This window comes from Pan paniscus, chromosome 1 (genome assembly GCF_029289425.2).
Source record: "Pan paniscus chromosome 1, NHGRI_mPanPan1-v2.0_pri, whole genome shotgun sequence".
NCBI lineage: Eukaryota > Metazoa > Chordata > Mammalia > Primates > Hominidae > Pan > Pan paniscus.
The window spans coordinates 72810925-72827572 of NC_073249.2; the positions used below are offsets into that span (position 1 = coordinate 72810925).

Sequence of the window (16648 nt, forward strand, 5' to 3'; positions counted from 1 at the left end):
CTGAGCAGGGCCAGGTCTGTATGTCTGGCTGTCTGTCTGTTTGCTGCTATGGCTGCTGCTGTTGCTCCTTAGTCAACCTTCATCCAGTAATTTCTTTAATTAAAAAGCTAACTCTGTGTGTGTGTGTGTGTGTGTTGCATAAGAGAGTTAGATATTAAAGGAAGTCCTGGTGGCAGAAGCTTTAGAGGGCAAAGTAACAAGATAGCCATCTTTACTGGTGATCGTAACTGCCAAGTGGGCCCTGCTATGATCATAACAGCTTCCACCTTCCTCAGTAGGGGCCTGTAAAGGGACCATGCAGTTATGCTGTTTTAAGTTTGTAATTGTTTTAATATCTACTGTTGTTAAAAGTGCAGGAAGGTGACCTAAAACCACAGCACCTTCTTTTGGACATAATGATAAAATTTTCTTCCTGGCATTGGAATGGGAGGAGTTGATACTGTAATCTCTTAACTCATACATGCCTTTCCAGCCATTGTCTGGAGGAGAGCATTAGATCTGGCTTCTCTGTCTGCCCCTCCCTGTGTTCTGTGTTGTCGGGGTTCATCCCATTGAATGGGGCTGTCTACAGGGGTGTTGCCTTCTTCTCTAACTTCTGCAGGAAGTCCCTTCTTGACAAGGAGGTGAACTTGCATGATTATGTAGATCTATTCTTTGGTCAAGTATATAAAAGTTTTCTGACTTGCATTGTTTCCCCCTAAAGCAGGACTGACTGAACAGTGCTTTTTGTCTAGCAAAATTCAAGAAGCAAAGTGCTTGTGAAGTAGTACTTTTGGTTACTTCTAGGACAGTTCAGATGAACGTCAGTAGTTTTCAGCTCAGGCCACTTGTACCCTGGGGATTTGAGTAGATGCTGGAATAGCTGCATCAACAATGGAGTTGTTTCTTTTTACCAAACAGTAATGATATTAAATGCCTAAGGAGTATATTCCCCCCTTTATCTCTCTTACATATTGGGGTTATTTATAAGATTTATAAAAAGCGTTCTGACCATATTTAATAAATTACCTTTGTCCAGGGTGGTGGATCTCAACACGTTATCTGAAGATGGCCTAAGTCAGAATCACTTGGAGTGCCTGATAAAATGCAGATTCTCCAGCTCCATGGATTTAGGGAAATACTGAGCAGATCAGGTCATACAATAATAGAACTTTAACATTTGGCTGTTAAAAGGAAAATAGAACTCATTCTCTGGAATGTTCCCTCTGCTCTGGCATCCCTGGCAAGTGATTGACTGGTTTCTATATGAATGCTTCTGCATGAATACTTGTGCTAGTCAAGGGCTCACCATCTCTAAGGCATCTCTCCTAATTTATACCAGCTATAAACTATCACAAAAATTATCCTGAAAGAAATCACACATCTTCCTTTAGCCTACCTCCCCCACCAAAGTAGAATATTTTTTTCTTTTTTTTTTTTTTTTTGAGAGAGAGTCTCACTCTGTCACCCAGGCTGGAGCGTAGTGGCACAACTGCAATCTCCGCCTCTCAGGTTCAAGTGACTCTCCTGCCTCAGCCTCCCGAATAGCTGGGATTATAGGCACGCACCACCACGCCTGGCTAATTTTCATATATTTTGTAGAGACGGGGTTTTACCTTGTCGGCCAGGCTGGTCTTGAACTCCTGACCTCAAACAATCTGCCCACCTCAGCCTCCTAAAGTGCTAGGATTACAGGCATGAACCACGAGGCCCATCCCAAAGTAGATTTTAATACTTCCTCCTGTGTAAGCAAAATCCCCTGTCCCATGCCACTAATAACACCTCTTTTCATATCATTGTCTACTCTTCTGTCTGCCCCACCCCTTGCAAACTGGAAAATGAGCATTATTTCTTATTTATCAGAGTACTTTCCTTATGGAGCACTGAGCACTGTTTCTGACACATGTTGGCACTCAGTGAAAACCTGTGGCTCAGTAAACTCTTCTCATCGTTTCTCTCTTTGGATCCTAATTCTGCTCTCTGAAAATACACAGAATTCATGTGGTCCTGTCTCCATGTGACAACCCTTCAAATATTTAAACAGACAGCTGCTAAGTCTGTCTCCAAGTCTCCTTGTATCCATTCTAAACTCCCCCAGTTCCTTCAGCCATTGTTCATATGGCACTGGCTCCAGATGCCCCACAATCCTCACTGCCAGAGTCACTCTCAGCTTGAGGCACCCAGAGGTAAACCAACTACTGGTATATGGCTTGCCACAGCACCATTTCTCTGTGTCACCTTAGTCACGAGGCTCTTTTAATTCAATCTGAGATCCATCCCTCGGCCTAGCGGCCATGGCCCTCACATCACTGGTCTCTTGCTTTTGTCCCCTTTGTTTTCTCCCATGTCCAGCTGTCTGTACCATTTGCGAATGGTACTGCAACCCAGTCAGAGCCACATGAATCTCCCTCACCAACCAGTTTGGGTTGCAGCTCTGGGTGAAACCACATCTCGTAATGAAAGCTTCATTAAGGCTGGGAGAGGCAGCTGTAGCGAACACAGTATTTTAAAACAGAGGGCACAGGTCATCGAGAGGTGAAAAGAGCCTGATCCACTCAGCACATTTTAAAACTCAAGAGATGAGGACTAAGCGGTGAGAGAACCGTGCAGAATCCCAAATCGCCACCAAGAGCCATGTCTATTTGGGCCTGTGGCTCCAGCAGGCAGGGAAGCAGCATAAATTTCAGTGAGGCAAAGCTAAATGGTAACGGACTTTAAGTTCTGTCAAATATAGTTAATTTGCAGAATAAATTGGTCAGGGCAGCAAGAGGATTTAACATCCAAATCCATTTTAAAAAAAGAAGCCAGATGAGTGTCCAGAGGAAAATGGAGACTCTTACAACATTCCCTTGCCGGTTGGAGTAGTATTATTATTGAATAATGTTTTTATTAAAAATTTCTAGACCATTTGGTAGTTAAAGATATTTATGAGCCAGCCTTTGCAGCGTCTCAGCAAGGCATTGAATTTTCCGCTATGGTGCTGCCTAAGCTGTGAGAGACACCCGCCTGCATAGACTCATATCAGGCACCCTCACACAGACACAGGTCATATTGTAACATTCAGCTGAGTGTTTGTACTGTGGAGCTGGGGCAAGTAATGGCAGTTTGTCAGTTTTACCCTTTGTAGAACTATCCAGGTTCCCTGCCCTGTGCTCTTCTTGTCCAGATTTGAAGGTAGGAAGAAAAGAGAGATGTTGAGGCAGGAGCTGGATCTTATAGGGAAGGAGAGGTGGAGAACAGATAAGCACGCAGGGGTGCTCTGAGGGGTAAATGGAGTCATAAAGAGAGCATTGCTGGGCTGATGGTTCTGCCCAAACTCAAGGGACTCATGTGCACTCCCTATTGGAGAAATAAATGCCGCAGGGTAGATAGAGAAAAGCAGCACTAATTCCACTCTGTAGCTCAGTGGGGCCTTCAACGTCCGCCGAGGTCCAGGCTGATGCTGGACGTCCCTTCCTCAGCACGCTGTCTGCCTCGGTCTTGCTCTGCCACAGTTGCCGTGTCCTGGGCTATTCCTGAGAGCTTTCCAGGCTCCTTCTTTGGGAGGACCAGGAAAGATGGGAAGCATTTGCTCCTGAGTGGTCTGGGGATGCAAACTTGGCTTCTCAGCTCAGCCTCCCAAGCAGGCACAAGGCTGGGGGTGCGGAGGAAGCCTTAATCTCCAGACAAGTGCACGGGAGCCTCTTTCCTGGCAGCGTGCTGAGCATGCCCACTCATTCACGTTGTCTTTCTGCTAATGGAGATTTGGAAATAGCAAATCCCGCAGGTGTTCCTCATTTTCGCCTCTCTCTCAGTGTCGTCCTCTCCCCGCACTCCCTCTCCCCATGCTGCTCTGTCTGTGGCGACACAGCAGGGATAATCCAGCACAGATCTCCACATCCCGGAGCTGTGACTCCGAATCTCTATGTCAGGTTTATTTTGACTTTGACAAGAAGCTGCACACAGCTGCTGCTCGGCAGCAGGACGCCGATGGAGCCGGGAACTTCTTTTCACTTCCCACTGCCCTTAAGCCCTGGGAGGAAGCTGAGGGGATGGACTGCAAGCCCCTACATGGCCGATAAGTGAATCCTCACAGGCTGTGGGTCAGGGAAGGGCTCCCCCGCCAGTGCCACAATGTTAAAGGCTATGGACACTGTCGTGGCTGGAACAGTGTCCTTCCAAATTCATGCCTGCCCGGAACCTCAGAATGTGACCTGTTTTTGCAAATGTAATTACATTAAGATGAGGTGATCCTAGACTACCTTCAATGACTAGTGTCTTTATAAGAGAAATGAGGGGGAGATTTGGACACAGACACACAGAAATGAAAGCCGCGTGATAACTGAGGCCAAGATTAGTGTGAGGCAGCTATAAGCCAAGGAGTGCCAAGGACAGCTGGGAGCCACCAGAAGCTGGGAAGACACAAAGAAGGATATTTCCCTAGAGTTTTCAAAGGGGGCATGGCCCTGACCACACCTTGATTTTGAACTTGAAGACTCCAGAACTGGAAGGGAATGCATGCTGTTGTTTTAAGCGCCTCAATTGCTGATGGTTTGTTATAGCAGCCCTAGGAAACTAAGAGGAAGGGATTTGATAAGAACAAGAGCCTTGGTGATTAGCTCTGAGTCACAAGAAAGGCATCTGGTGAATCAAAAAGGAGGAGTGTAGGAGGCAAATGAAAAAACGGAATCAAGTACACTTAAAATTGCCATACGAAAGGTTTCAAAATGTAGGTATAAGATAATGCACACACAAATTTACTACAATTCAGCTGAGACAGAGGGAGCTCCTGCAGAGTACCGAGTGCTAGGCTCTAAGGACATGCAGAGGGGTACGTCCTCACTTCGCCCTGGGAGTGAGTGGGACAGAGGCCATAAAGCCAAGCACTGGCACAGCGAGGTCCGGGCTCCTCTGGACTCAGGCACAAAGTACCAGTAGAATTAGTTCTGCAAGGAATGATGGGAGCAGAGTAGCTCTCAAAAAATATATGGGAAGAAAGGGGGAGAGAGAGAGAGAGAGAAGGAAACACTTTATAGGGTGTGCAAAGGTGGAGGCAGCTATGGTGTCAGCTTGGTCTCCCATACTCCCCTACGTATATGCGCTTAGCAGATGCTTTAGGAAAATCCCACGGAGGTGCCTTACATTCCCAGCCTTGCCTATGGTGAGTCGTCATGAGGCTTTGGGTTGTCATTTGAGGAATTTTAGGCTAAATCCCCTGTGCTTCTCTCCATCCTGATGTATTTCTTGAATGCTTCCAAGTGTAAAGCACTGGGTGAGAGCCGTGGCAACTCAAGCATAAGGCAGCTTCTTGCCCACTGGGAACTAACAGTCTGGCTGATTAGAAGACTTCCTTTGAGGAGTGAAAGCTTTAGGGCTTCCCAGCAGTTCTTGGATTTAATTCTTGTTCCTCTTAAGATGCATGGGCTGTGTAGAGCTGGATCTCAGGAATCCTTACAGAGGTGTCTGCCTCGCTGAGCAATTTGTTCTTTATTTTTTACACTAAGTTTGTGATTCATAAAGGGATGCAATTGGGGTCACAGCTAAGTTTCAAAGGCTGTTTTTGTGTTTTATTAATCTCTTAGAAGATTCTACTATCCCATCATTTCTTTGACCCAACCTCTCATTCCAAATGGAACTGACCATTACTGAGCAGAAAGAAGCATACGGGAGGCTGTTTAGTCAATTCGTTATTAAATTCACTGTTTCCATGCCAATGCTGACTAACACCTTTTGGCAAAGGCAAACCACGGCATCTACACCAAAACCTGTTTAACATAAACCTAATTAGCCGGGAACCTCAACCAGACCGTTATTTGTTTGACAACATGCCTATTAAGAAGGGAAAATCTTCAGAAAATACCACCGTATGTTATCGATCAATTTTTAAAAAGCTGTTCGGGGTATAGATACCATTTTTCCTACAGCTTCCAAATCCGCATAGTCATAATTGATGAATAAAACCATCACCTGGAGGCTCCCTGGGGAAAGGTTTAATGCTGTTTGGTAGGCAACGCTTCATGAGGCAGGCAGGAAATTGGAAAACTGCATTTTTAGAAAAGAAAAATGTCAACAGGGATTGGAGGGAACGTAAGCATTTTCTGGGTAAGTATCAATTAAACAAAAAATTCATTTTTCCGAAAGACATCTTTTCTCGAACATCCCAGTTAATGACATTTTGCGGAGGTGCCCTGTGGGTATCTGATGGCTGCTAATTATCTCAGTGGACCTTACAGTACCTATAGATACTGCTCTTGAGGGACCGGCTGCAGGGCATGATTATGACAAAGACTTCTTGCTAGTTCCAGAAACTTCTTGAACAATTACCAAAGAACAGGGTCTGAAGCATATAGTAACCTTAATTTTGGAACAAAAAGTACTGGTACATTCTGACAAAAGATTTGTTTTCAACTTGTGCAAATTCATTTGTGAGAAGGGACAAGAACATAAACCCTTTGGATTCGGGACTATTTCTGGATGTGTTGGACAGTTGTGAACCACTAGTTTTTCCATTATTTAATCCCAAAGAAAGGTGTGTTTACTCTGAGTTGATGAGTAGCTGAATGTGAGGCTGGAGACTGGGAAGGGCTCCTTGTGTGCAGACTGAGACTGGGCAGCATAGCAAAACTGCAGAAGATGCAGGGTTTCGTGCTCCATCACATGACCATCCTTGGGTTCAGATTGGCACTCTCTTGCTACCACAGCCACTGCCTTTTTTGCTGGTGATGGAGAGCATATATGCCAAATCCCAGTATGACTGCAAGTACTGTTCCTCCCAGAGCTACATCCAACTGCTCCCACAGGGAGAAGTTTACGTTTCACCCCAGCTGCTCTTTGGTACCCGTGGTTTCACTGATCCAGGACACCAGATATACCCTTTTGCCACTTTGTGACATTATTGGCTACAAGTTTCCCAGATTTTCTCACCATATTGAACCACACTGTCTGCCCTTCAGCACAAGACCTGGCTGCTCCCTTTCTTAAGCTTAAGTGCTCACATCCCAAGGGAATTAATGATCTTTGAGATGTGTTTGTATGTTTTACAAAATTTGCAAAATGAACTTTTTGCAGTCTTTCCCCAAATCTCTGCAACTAGGTTATCTTTGAAGAATTCCTATTTGCACCCAAAAGTAGTAGAACCCACTCTGGATTGATGCCCCTCTTCTTAAAAGAACCCAGAGCATCTCAAAAGAACCCAGAACAGCAATGCCCCAGATGAATTTAAACCCATCCTATCTAGTTTGTACCTGCAGAATATATAGTGTAGTCATTTTGTATGCAAGTCTTTAGACATGATTTATTAAGTCAACAAACACTTGTAGTCATTTAATGAATATTTGTTTAATGAATTGTTAAATACATTAGTGTGTATTACATATTAGGCATGTGGGATATTATAGTGGAGAACAAGGCATAATTTTGTCCTTCAAGGCACCTGCCATCCGATGGTGTTGGTGGTGAGCAGGGCAGGTAAGTGAACAGGCATTGAGAGAATAAGTAAATTTAGAAAGCACTCAATATATCCCAGGCTCGGTTCTAAACTGTCTTTGCGAATTATATTAGTTAGCCTTTCCTACACTTTTACTAAATCAGTTCAGTTATTATCTCCAGTTTATGTATGAGAAAGTTCAAACACAGGAAGATTAAGAAATTCACCCCAAATTACACAGTTAGCAACTGGTAAGGTCAGAGATCAAACCCAGGCAGTCTGCCTCAGGCCACACACTTTACATAGCCCTTGAGTGGCCGTGGGCATGGAGCAAGAGAAGTGGATGGTGTGGGGCTAAAATGAATGTAAATTTCATAAGATTAGTCGATGGGGTGGGGAGAGAGAGAGAGAGAGAGAGAGAAACACACCAGCAAGGAAGCTGTAATTTCTGACTTGAGCAACTAGGAAGTTAGCAGTGCGTTTTGCTGAGCTAGGACCTGCACGACGAGGAATAGCTGCTGAGGAGAGTACGGAGGAAATGACGACCACAGTTTGGGAGATGTTGAGTTTGAGGTGCCTGTAGGACATATAAGTAGATGTCCAAGCAAGCATATTGAGGTTTTGTTACTTGTGGGAGAGATCCTGGCCAGGTATATAGACTTGGCTGTCATCAGAATAATGCTTTCTCCTTTCTTCTTTACTGTTTGATGTGTTAGTAAAGGACTAGAGAACTGTTTACAAATGGTTTGGTTTTCTTCTTTGTGTTTGACTTTTTGTAAAAATGTGAACCTAAGATCATGACTTAATATATTCACTCCAATATGTTCATGGATATATGGAGATAGATATGTAGAACTAAACTAGGCAAAGACGTTTCAAAGATAAAAAAGACATAGTTCCTGACCCCAAGGCACTTATTATTTCATGTAGAAGTGGAGAAAAAGATGGTCAGTTTATGTCCTATCTTCTTTTCCCTAATTATTAATCCATTGCATTGTGTTTTATTTGAGCTCAGAGAGTATGTCATCATGGCAGGTCTAGCAGTTCATTTTAAGTCCATAGTGATCTCTCTGTCCAAAGACATGATTGAACATCCCAAGAGACTGATTAGAGACTGGGTGGATAGACTTCTGTGTGAATTTTGATGACTCGAGGACATCTGGCTTGAGCAGTAGACTGGGGTGGGGGTTGGGGTAGATCCTGGAATGCAGGGTTTTGGTGGGCTTCAGGGTGGCTGTGCTTCATTTGCCCCACATCAAGCCTTCTTTCCTGTAGATCCTAAGCTGTCTCCAAAAGCTGGGATTTGATTAGCTTGCATTTGATTTCTTTGCTGCCTAATGAACTGCTTCTGTCATTCTAGCTGTGATGTCATTAGCATCTCATTGCCTTGGGCAGCAACTCAGGAGAGAGATTCTTAAGCAGCCTCAGAATCCTATAGGAATTGTACCAATTTACTTCCTAACAACTAATTCACCTCATGGCCTGTCAGTTACCACCAGAAGAGCAGACCCTGCATGAGAATGGGCCGGTCACTTTTGTCACCCTCATGTGCTCCTGAATCTAGGTGGGCCACTATGTACATGCCTAAGGCCATGTGCACATCCACAATGACATATTGAGCTTTAAGGACGCGATATTCTCATACCACAATATTCTATTGGGGAAACTCATCCACTGTATGCTGTAGGATACAGATTTAGCCTAAAGCAAATGGCATTTATTTATAGCAAGCTGTATTTGCAAAATGCTTTGCAGTTTTAGGATTGTTAACTACATTCCAGGTTGGATGTTCTTCTATTTGTAAGAAACTGAAGTGTCCTGACTGGACTCCGGAACCTTCCCTGACAACAGTGGAGTGAATTCTGCAAACAGAGGTGGGAGGGAGCCACGCCTGGGTATTCTTTATCAAAAGGCACCTTTGTCAATTATAAGATTTTGAGACCTTAATTGTAGCTTATTTCTTCCGTCCAGAGAGACAGTGTATTTATTGGACTAGAATATTTATTTTGCTAAAAGACAGCATAGTGTCTCCAACCTCTAGAGCAGTTCTACTCAGACTCTAGAGGGTAGAAGAGGAAAGATGCCCCAAAGAACTGTAATAGGTGTGGGCAGTGGAGGGGGTGAGCCATTGATTCACAAGGAAGTAAGGCGGGGTCTTCTTCTGCAACACTCCACGCACAAACCTCCCCCACTGTTCACTCCCACGCAGGAGGAGTTAAAAGCAACGGTCAAAGATCAGCCTCTCCTGAAACTTTTAGGACCTGAACGACTCTCACTTACCACAGACATGATGGTTATAGGTGCTCTCTTTGGGCTAAGGGAGATTTATCTGGGCTTTCACCATTGGACTCCATCATTTTAAAGAGTACTTCCCAATTGTATCTTTAACTGAACATAGGAAATGCATTTCTTCTTTGAAAAATCTCCCTCACACACACATCTCTATTCTTTGCTGGAAACTGAATAGATAGCTTTTGGGAGCTCGCTGCTCATCACTCCTGTGCAAATCCAGCTCCTCTCCAGACAGCCCCATCCTGCATGGCGAGGGGACCAGAAGGCAGTGGGTCTTGGCCTCCGGCGGGGCTCTTTTTATATGGACCTGAAGGTTTTCCGGAGACAGAAAATATGATTCTGAATTAAAACAAGAGTTTGGTGGGTTCCCTCCACGGATTTCTACATATTTCCCATTCCTCTCTACTCCCTAATCTTGCTAGGTATCTAGAACTGAAGGGCTTTGAGGGGGATTCGCTGCATCTTGATTTTAATTGGGATCGCCAGAAAACAGTAGCAAGGCGAGCAACCCCTCAGATGTTTACAGCTATGACAGGACCCAGTGATGGCCAGCTGGAGGGCAGGAAGGCCCTGGGACCCTCAGCTCCGGAGTGTTTGTGGTCGCAGCGCCCTCTAGTGGCCGCATTTGTCATGAGCACGGTACACGCTTAGTAATGAGGGGAGGGGGCGTGGGGAGCATGCCTGGGTATTTGGGGATTTAAGGTGCGAGAAAAGGCACTGGTGGCATATTACTTCCCCTTTGAAGTAGTGTTTACTCCATGTTAAGGATATTGGGGATAGGGGTTATTTTCCCTTCGGAATTTAATTTTCCTTTAATTATCCTGTCATCATCTATGCCCCTCTATATTTTTCTCTTTCGGGTAAATGCTACGGAATTGTTTTAGTCTCTAATTTTTTATTCTCCGGTTAAAGAAAAATTGTACCTCCACAACATTTTTTTTAAAGTAGCCGTGTGTTACTTTTACATAGTTTATTTTCTACAGTGCCAAAGTGAGATTTATCCATTTTTTTCCTCCCGCTCACGAAAGTCATTTTAGACTTATATCACCATCTAGCGGTCATTTCGTGGAAATTCTTTTCCCAGACTCGAACAAATTCTCAACAAGGAGCGCTGCGGGTCAGTAAGGAAATGCGTATGATTAGAAGGTGGGTAAGAGCCAACCAGGAGACCCTCAAGCCCTCTGGCAAGACTTGCATGGCGAAATTTCAATAATCTTTTTTGAAAAGAAACTGTATCTTTACTGATTTTTTTTGGCGGGGGGGGGCCGGGATTTTACTTACTGCCTTTTTTTTTTTTTTTTTTTTTTTGAGACGGAGTCTTGCTCTGTAGCCCAGGCTGGAATGCAGTGGCGTGATCTCGGCTCACTGAAACCTCCACCTGCCGAGTTCAAGCGATTCTCTTGCCTCAGCCTCCCGAGTAGCTGGGATTACAGGCGTGCGCCACCATGCCGAGCTAATTTTTGTACTTTTAGTAGAGACGGGGTTTCACCATGTTGGCCAGGCTGGTCTCGAACTCTTGACTTCGTGATCCACCTGCCTTGGCCTCCCAAAGTGCTGGGATTACAAGAGTGAGCCACCACGTCCGCCCTTTACTTACTTTCTTAATGAAGTAGAGTTTGCTGACAAAAAAGCACTGGGTTTCTGAAATGCTTGAGCCCTTTTCCATACATTGCATGAAACAGCTTCAGAGAGACCACTGGGCTTTGGGGAATGATGGACACACACAGAACACTCATTCTGTTCCTCTCAGACTCATCAGAATGTGATGCTTGATAGGCTGGATCTTTGGAGGCACTGGTTGTAAGGATTTGCAAAGTGGTTCCAGAAGGTGATTATGAGCTACAACTCATCGACTTCATAAAAAGAGTTCTCTCTTATGGGGTGCAGAGAGCTCTCTGCTATTCTGTTCTTGATTGCTATGTAATATGAGCCCATTTAGAAATGCCATGAGGCATTAATGAAGGGCTGTTTGCCCAGAAATCACACCAAGGATCAAAGACCTCACCCCACCCGCACTCGCTCCGCCCAATCCGTACAGTATATTGAAAAAGATTGGGGGCCTGGCGAGGGGCCGGAGGATGGAGTCTTGGGTCAGCTTGTGGCCACTTTGCAAATACCCGTAGCCACACAGTTGACTGGGTTGCGTAAGCCTCCCTGTCAGTGAAAATTTAGCCATGGGTGAAGTGATTTGAGGGCTAGTTCTATTTGAAGCCATCATTCTTATTTTTGGTTTGAGTAGTTATACAGTTCTCTTATAATCTAGGAAGGGTTTGAGCTCGGCTCTGGGTCAATTATTAAACAAAATGCAAGTATGCGATGAATTATATGCCATATTTATAGTCATAGAGTCCTTTGCCTTAACGTGCTAGGTAAAACTTCCTCATTGTTTCCTCTGGGAAACAACAATGCTGAAATGCCTCGGGATGTTTCTAAATGGGCTCATATTACATAGCAAACAAGAAGGGAATCACAAAGAGCTCCCTGGACCCCATAAGAGAGAACTCTTTTATAAAGTCGATGAGTCATATCTACAATCACCTTCGGGAACCACTTTAAAAATCCTTCCCACCAGTGGCTCCAAAGGTCCAGCCCATTGTCCATTGCATTCTTCATGAGTCTGAGAGGGCCAGAATGAATGTCCTGTATATATCCAGGATGTCCAAAAGCTTAGTGGTCTCTCTGAAGCTGTTTCACGTTCAGGACTACAACTGTGCAAAAAGGAGTGATGAATCTCAGAAACCCAGTGCTTTTTTGTCAGCAAACACTACTTCAATCTTCCTTTAGAATTGATAAGTTAAATGGAGAATCATGAGGACTGGGAAGAGAAATGCCAAGCAGTGCTTTCTTGTATAAAGAACAAACCATTATTCTCTGGTAGGCAATTCCTATGTTTGTCACCAAAAGTAGACCAAAAGATTCTTTAACTATCCTTTACTCAACAAACAAAATTGATGTGGACCCATCTCTCAAGTTTTGGAGTGCAAATCTTTTTGAAAAAGTCAAAATTCCCTTCCCATCTTCAATACATTGATTAATAATGAAGCAGAGTTCTATTCTTCTTCCTCTCTGACCTAAAAGACTTAAGAATCAGACAAAAGTGGATTCAAATCCCAGCTCTCACAATCTGCTAGCTGTGGGACCTTGAAGCTCTTGGCCTCATTTTCCTCATCTATAAACTGAGTATAATGATAGAACTCCATGCAGAGAGTTATCATAAAGGTTAAAGTAGACCTTGAACGGATCTCACTTTTATAGTACAGGCTTCCTAAATCTTAGCTATATTTATAATTAAAACTATTATGATGATGGTTTGCCATGTGCTAGCCATTGTGTTATGTGCTTTATAAAAGGAATTGCCATTCATTCATTACCCAATGCTAGACATAGGTACTATTCGTATCTTTACTTCATAGATGAAGAAATTGAGTCATAGAACAATCACTGTTATGGTTTGTATTCTTGCTGAGGGTCATCAGCATGGAGCCCGATCCCTCTAGAGATTCAGTGGAGCTGATGATTCTCAGAAAAGGAACAACCTAGATTCTCACTGAAAAGGGCCATTTCCAACTCTGTATGTCACTGGGAGGTTGGGTGCCCCAAATTAAGTGGGATGGCAGAATCACATTCTTACCCCTTCAGTGGCTGTTTCTGATCCCAAAGATTGGACCCCAGCACTCAGGGGCCACGAGGTCATGATAGTCCTTACTTTTTTGACTCCTTCACTGTTTCTTTCCATTTTGTGTCTGCAGGCAACTCCCCATCAGATGAGTCTGAGGAGCGGGAAAGAGACCCCAAAGTGCTGACATTCCCAGAATACATCGCCAGCTTGTCAGACTCCGGCACCAAGCGCATGGCGGCTGGAGTCCGCATGGAGTGCCAGAGCAAGGGACGATGCCCCTCGTCCTGCCCCCTGTGTCATGTGACATCCAGCCCTGACACCCCTGCTGAGCCGGTTCTGCTGGAGGTGACCAAAGCAGCCCCCATCTATGAACTAGTGACCAACAACCAGACCCAGAGGGTAAGAGGCCTGGGACTCTTGGCTCTGGGAGGCGTCAACCACAACAGAAGGCTTTCCAAATGGTGTGAGGAAGTGACAGGGTGTGGTTGAGGGCCGTGCTAGAATATGGATAGTGAGGCTTTTTGTTTAGCTAATCTGGGCACCTAATTTGCTTAAATTTGCATGCTTGCATATTAATTCAAATCATTGCATCTACGACACCCACGATAATATGATTCAGGAGTCACAACTGAGCACCTGTGTAGGGCTGGAAGAAAGCAAGTAGGGAGGCACAACATTTGCCATCATCAAAATCATTGTTCAGAGAACCCTCGTGCCTTGGGGACAGTTGTGGGGAGGATGCTCAGTTCTGCCTCACTTGGTTGGCTTGGGAGGTGGGCCAGCTTCCCTCGCTGATCCCTTAGCCTGGCCTAGCTGCAGCTGGACTAGAAGGAGTATATCAGGCACAGGTTGCAAAGGGAAGGATCTGGCAGCCTCGGCCTGGAAGGGGTTGGTTTCCTGCCTATCACTCTGGCTCTAAGAACAAAACGCCACATCCAGGCAGATCTTTTTGCCTTTCTATTATGCTACTGGGCCATGACATTTCCCAACCACTCCTCCTTTGCCTCTGCCTCTCCCTTTCCAAAGATGCCAGGAGAAAATGGATGGAACCAAAAAGAAGGGCTGGAGAACTGTGTCAGAAGCCATAGCTCAGCCCCTTTCCTAGCTCTCCAACGTCCTCAAGGACATAGAGATTAGAATGAGTCCAAACACAAAGCAGTAGCAACAGCAACAACAACAAAAGTAAAAACAAGGAGACGCCGGGTGTGGGACTTCTGGAACTATGGCAAAGGCAGCCTTGGGGACAAGGCAGCAGGAGTCGCAGCAGTGAGCTGCTTACCTGCCTGAGAGGTGTGCCCATCCAGGTGGGGTGATAATTGCTTTCTGTTTTCTCCTTAAGGAACACCTGGTGTTTGTTTCATAGGTAATGCCCAGACCAACAGGAGGGATTTTGTAGGTGTGTGTGTTTCTCTCGCCTACCTGCCTCAGCCACAGATATTTCACCGAGTGTTTGAAAATAAGGTTTTTCATAGGAGCAAAAAGATAAATTGTTCTCGTGGCCTACACATTTGTCTTCAATCTGATAAAGGTGGCTACGGGAAGAGGAGTGGGAGAAAAGAGACCTTCGGAAGGATGGGTCTGAAAGGTTAAAGGAAAGGCAGAGGGCTTGGGTCACCATAGAGACCCAGAGCTGCAGTGTCTTTAAGCCAATGCCCAGCCCTCTTCTTCTTCCCTTACCTGCCCCTCTTTGTCTCAAGGCTGCTGCTGCTGATACCCTAAGAGCTCCCGGGCCACTTGCCTGGGAGCAGTGGGATCAGAGAGTTCATGCAAAACCATCCTTGCAACAGGGCGTGCAGAGCTCCAGAATGGAGAAAGCATGCTTGGAGATGAGAGAGTACATCGTGCTTTCTTTGTATGATTGCAAGCAAAATGAGGAAGCTGAAGGAAGTTTGTCCTTGGCAACTCCCTTTCTGGATCCCGTACTTGGCCCAACCCCAGCCCCTTCCCTTTCTCCCTGCACCAGTTTTAAGAGATGGGTTGAGAAATGCTTTCCATCTGGCCATCTTTTGAACTCTTTAATTTCTAAACACATAGACAAGTGGCCCTAGCTGGAGTTCAGTCACTGTCACATGTTTCTTCCTTAGACATACTTTGTCTTTGCCATCCGCTGTTCTGTTTTTCTTTCTAATTTTGCCCTTTCCTAAAGAATGGAGATGACGAGTGAAGAAGCTAAGAAGTAGAGGAGTGCCAAATCATAACATTAGAATATAATTCAATGTGTGTTTTTATTTCTACCTCTGGCATATCACTGGGTCCATTTTCTGACCTTTGTTGGTCTCATTGTCCTCCTGTCGGACTAAATAATCTCTGATGCTATATTTCAGTCTAATCTGTGAATATCATAAGGAAACAAACAAGTAGGTCAAACCGTATAATGAACCAGATATCTCAAACCCAACACATTTGAACTCATCATCTTCCAGCACAAACTCATACCTGTTGTGTGGCCATGCCAGTGAATGGCACTATATTCCACTAAGTTGCCTGAACTGGAGACTAGGGCCACTTCCTAGAATTTCCTCATCATTCCCAACATCCATTTTATCACCAAGAGCCACAAATACCTCTAGAATTCATTCTCTTTTTATGATACCCCCATCGCAACCTATTTCCGGCATCCTTTGTGATATCAGGCTACTATCCCATTAAAGTAATATTCTCACTGGTCTCCCTAACAGACCACCCAGAATTATATATCTAATATGAACTTCAGATAATTTGGCATCAAAGTAATTTAATGGCTCCACAGAATCTATTGAATACAATCTAATGTCCTCAGAACATCATTATAAGGCAGCTCATGATCCAATTTTGTCTTCACTTACTTAGGTTGTTACCACTCTATATCTTATACTCTGCACTCCAAAATTTAACTCTTTCTACCCCCTCAAACACATTTTTTCTCATGCTTATGGCCCTTGAGACTTCAAACTCTCTGTCCCAAGAATGTTCTTGCCCACATTTCTACCACTGGAAAAGTCCTGCTGTTACTTCAGTTTCAGCTCAAACATCACCAGCTGCCAAGAGCCCTTCCTTACACTCCTAGGCCAACCCACGTATCCCTTCATGTAATTCCCATTGTGTGTGTATCTACATCTTTTTGTTTTTTTTATTGTTGTTGTTTGTTTTTGTTTTTCTGGGTTTCTTTTTTGAGACGGAGTTTTGCTCTTGTTGCCCAGGCTGGAGTGCAATGGCATGTTCTTGGCTCACTGCAACCTCCTCTTCCCGGGTTCAAGCAATTCTCCTGCCTCAGCCTCCCGAGTAGCTGGGATTACAGGCATGTGCCACCATGCTCAGCTAATTTTGTATTTTTGGTAGAGATGGGGTTTCTCCATGTTGGTCAGGCTGGTCTC

General features: G+C 44.6%; 1 protein-coding gene across 1 annotated transcript in view; it reads left to right on the forward strand.

Annotated features, from left to right (window-relative positions):
* ASTN1 (astrotactin 1) overlaps positions 1-16648 on the forward strand; it is a 303780-nt gene that overhangs the window by 256607 nt on the left and 30525 nt on the right. The window contains exon 17 of the mRNA XM_003824689.5: positions 13426-13694. Coding sequence (XP_003824737.3) covers positions 13426-13694 — 269 coding nt within the window. The remainder of the gene's footprint in view (positions 1-13425; positions 13695-16648) is intronic.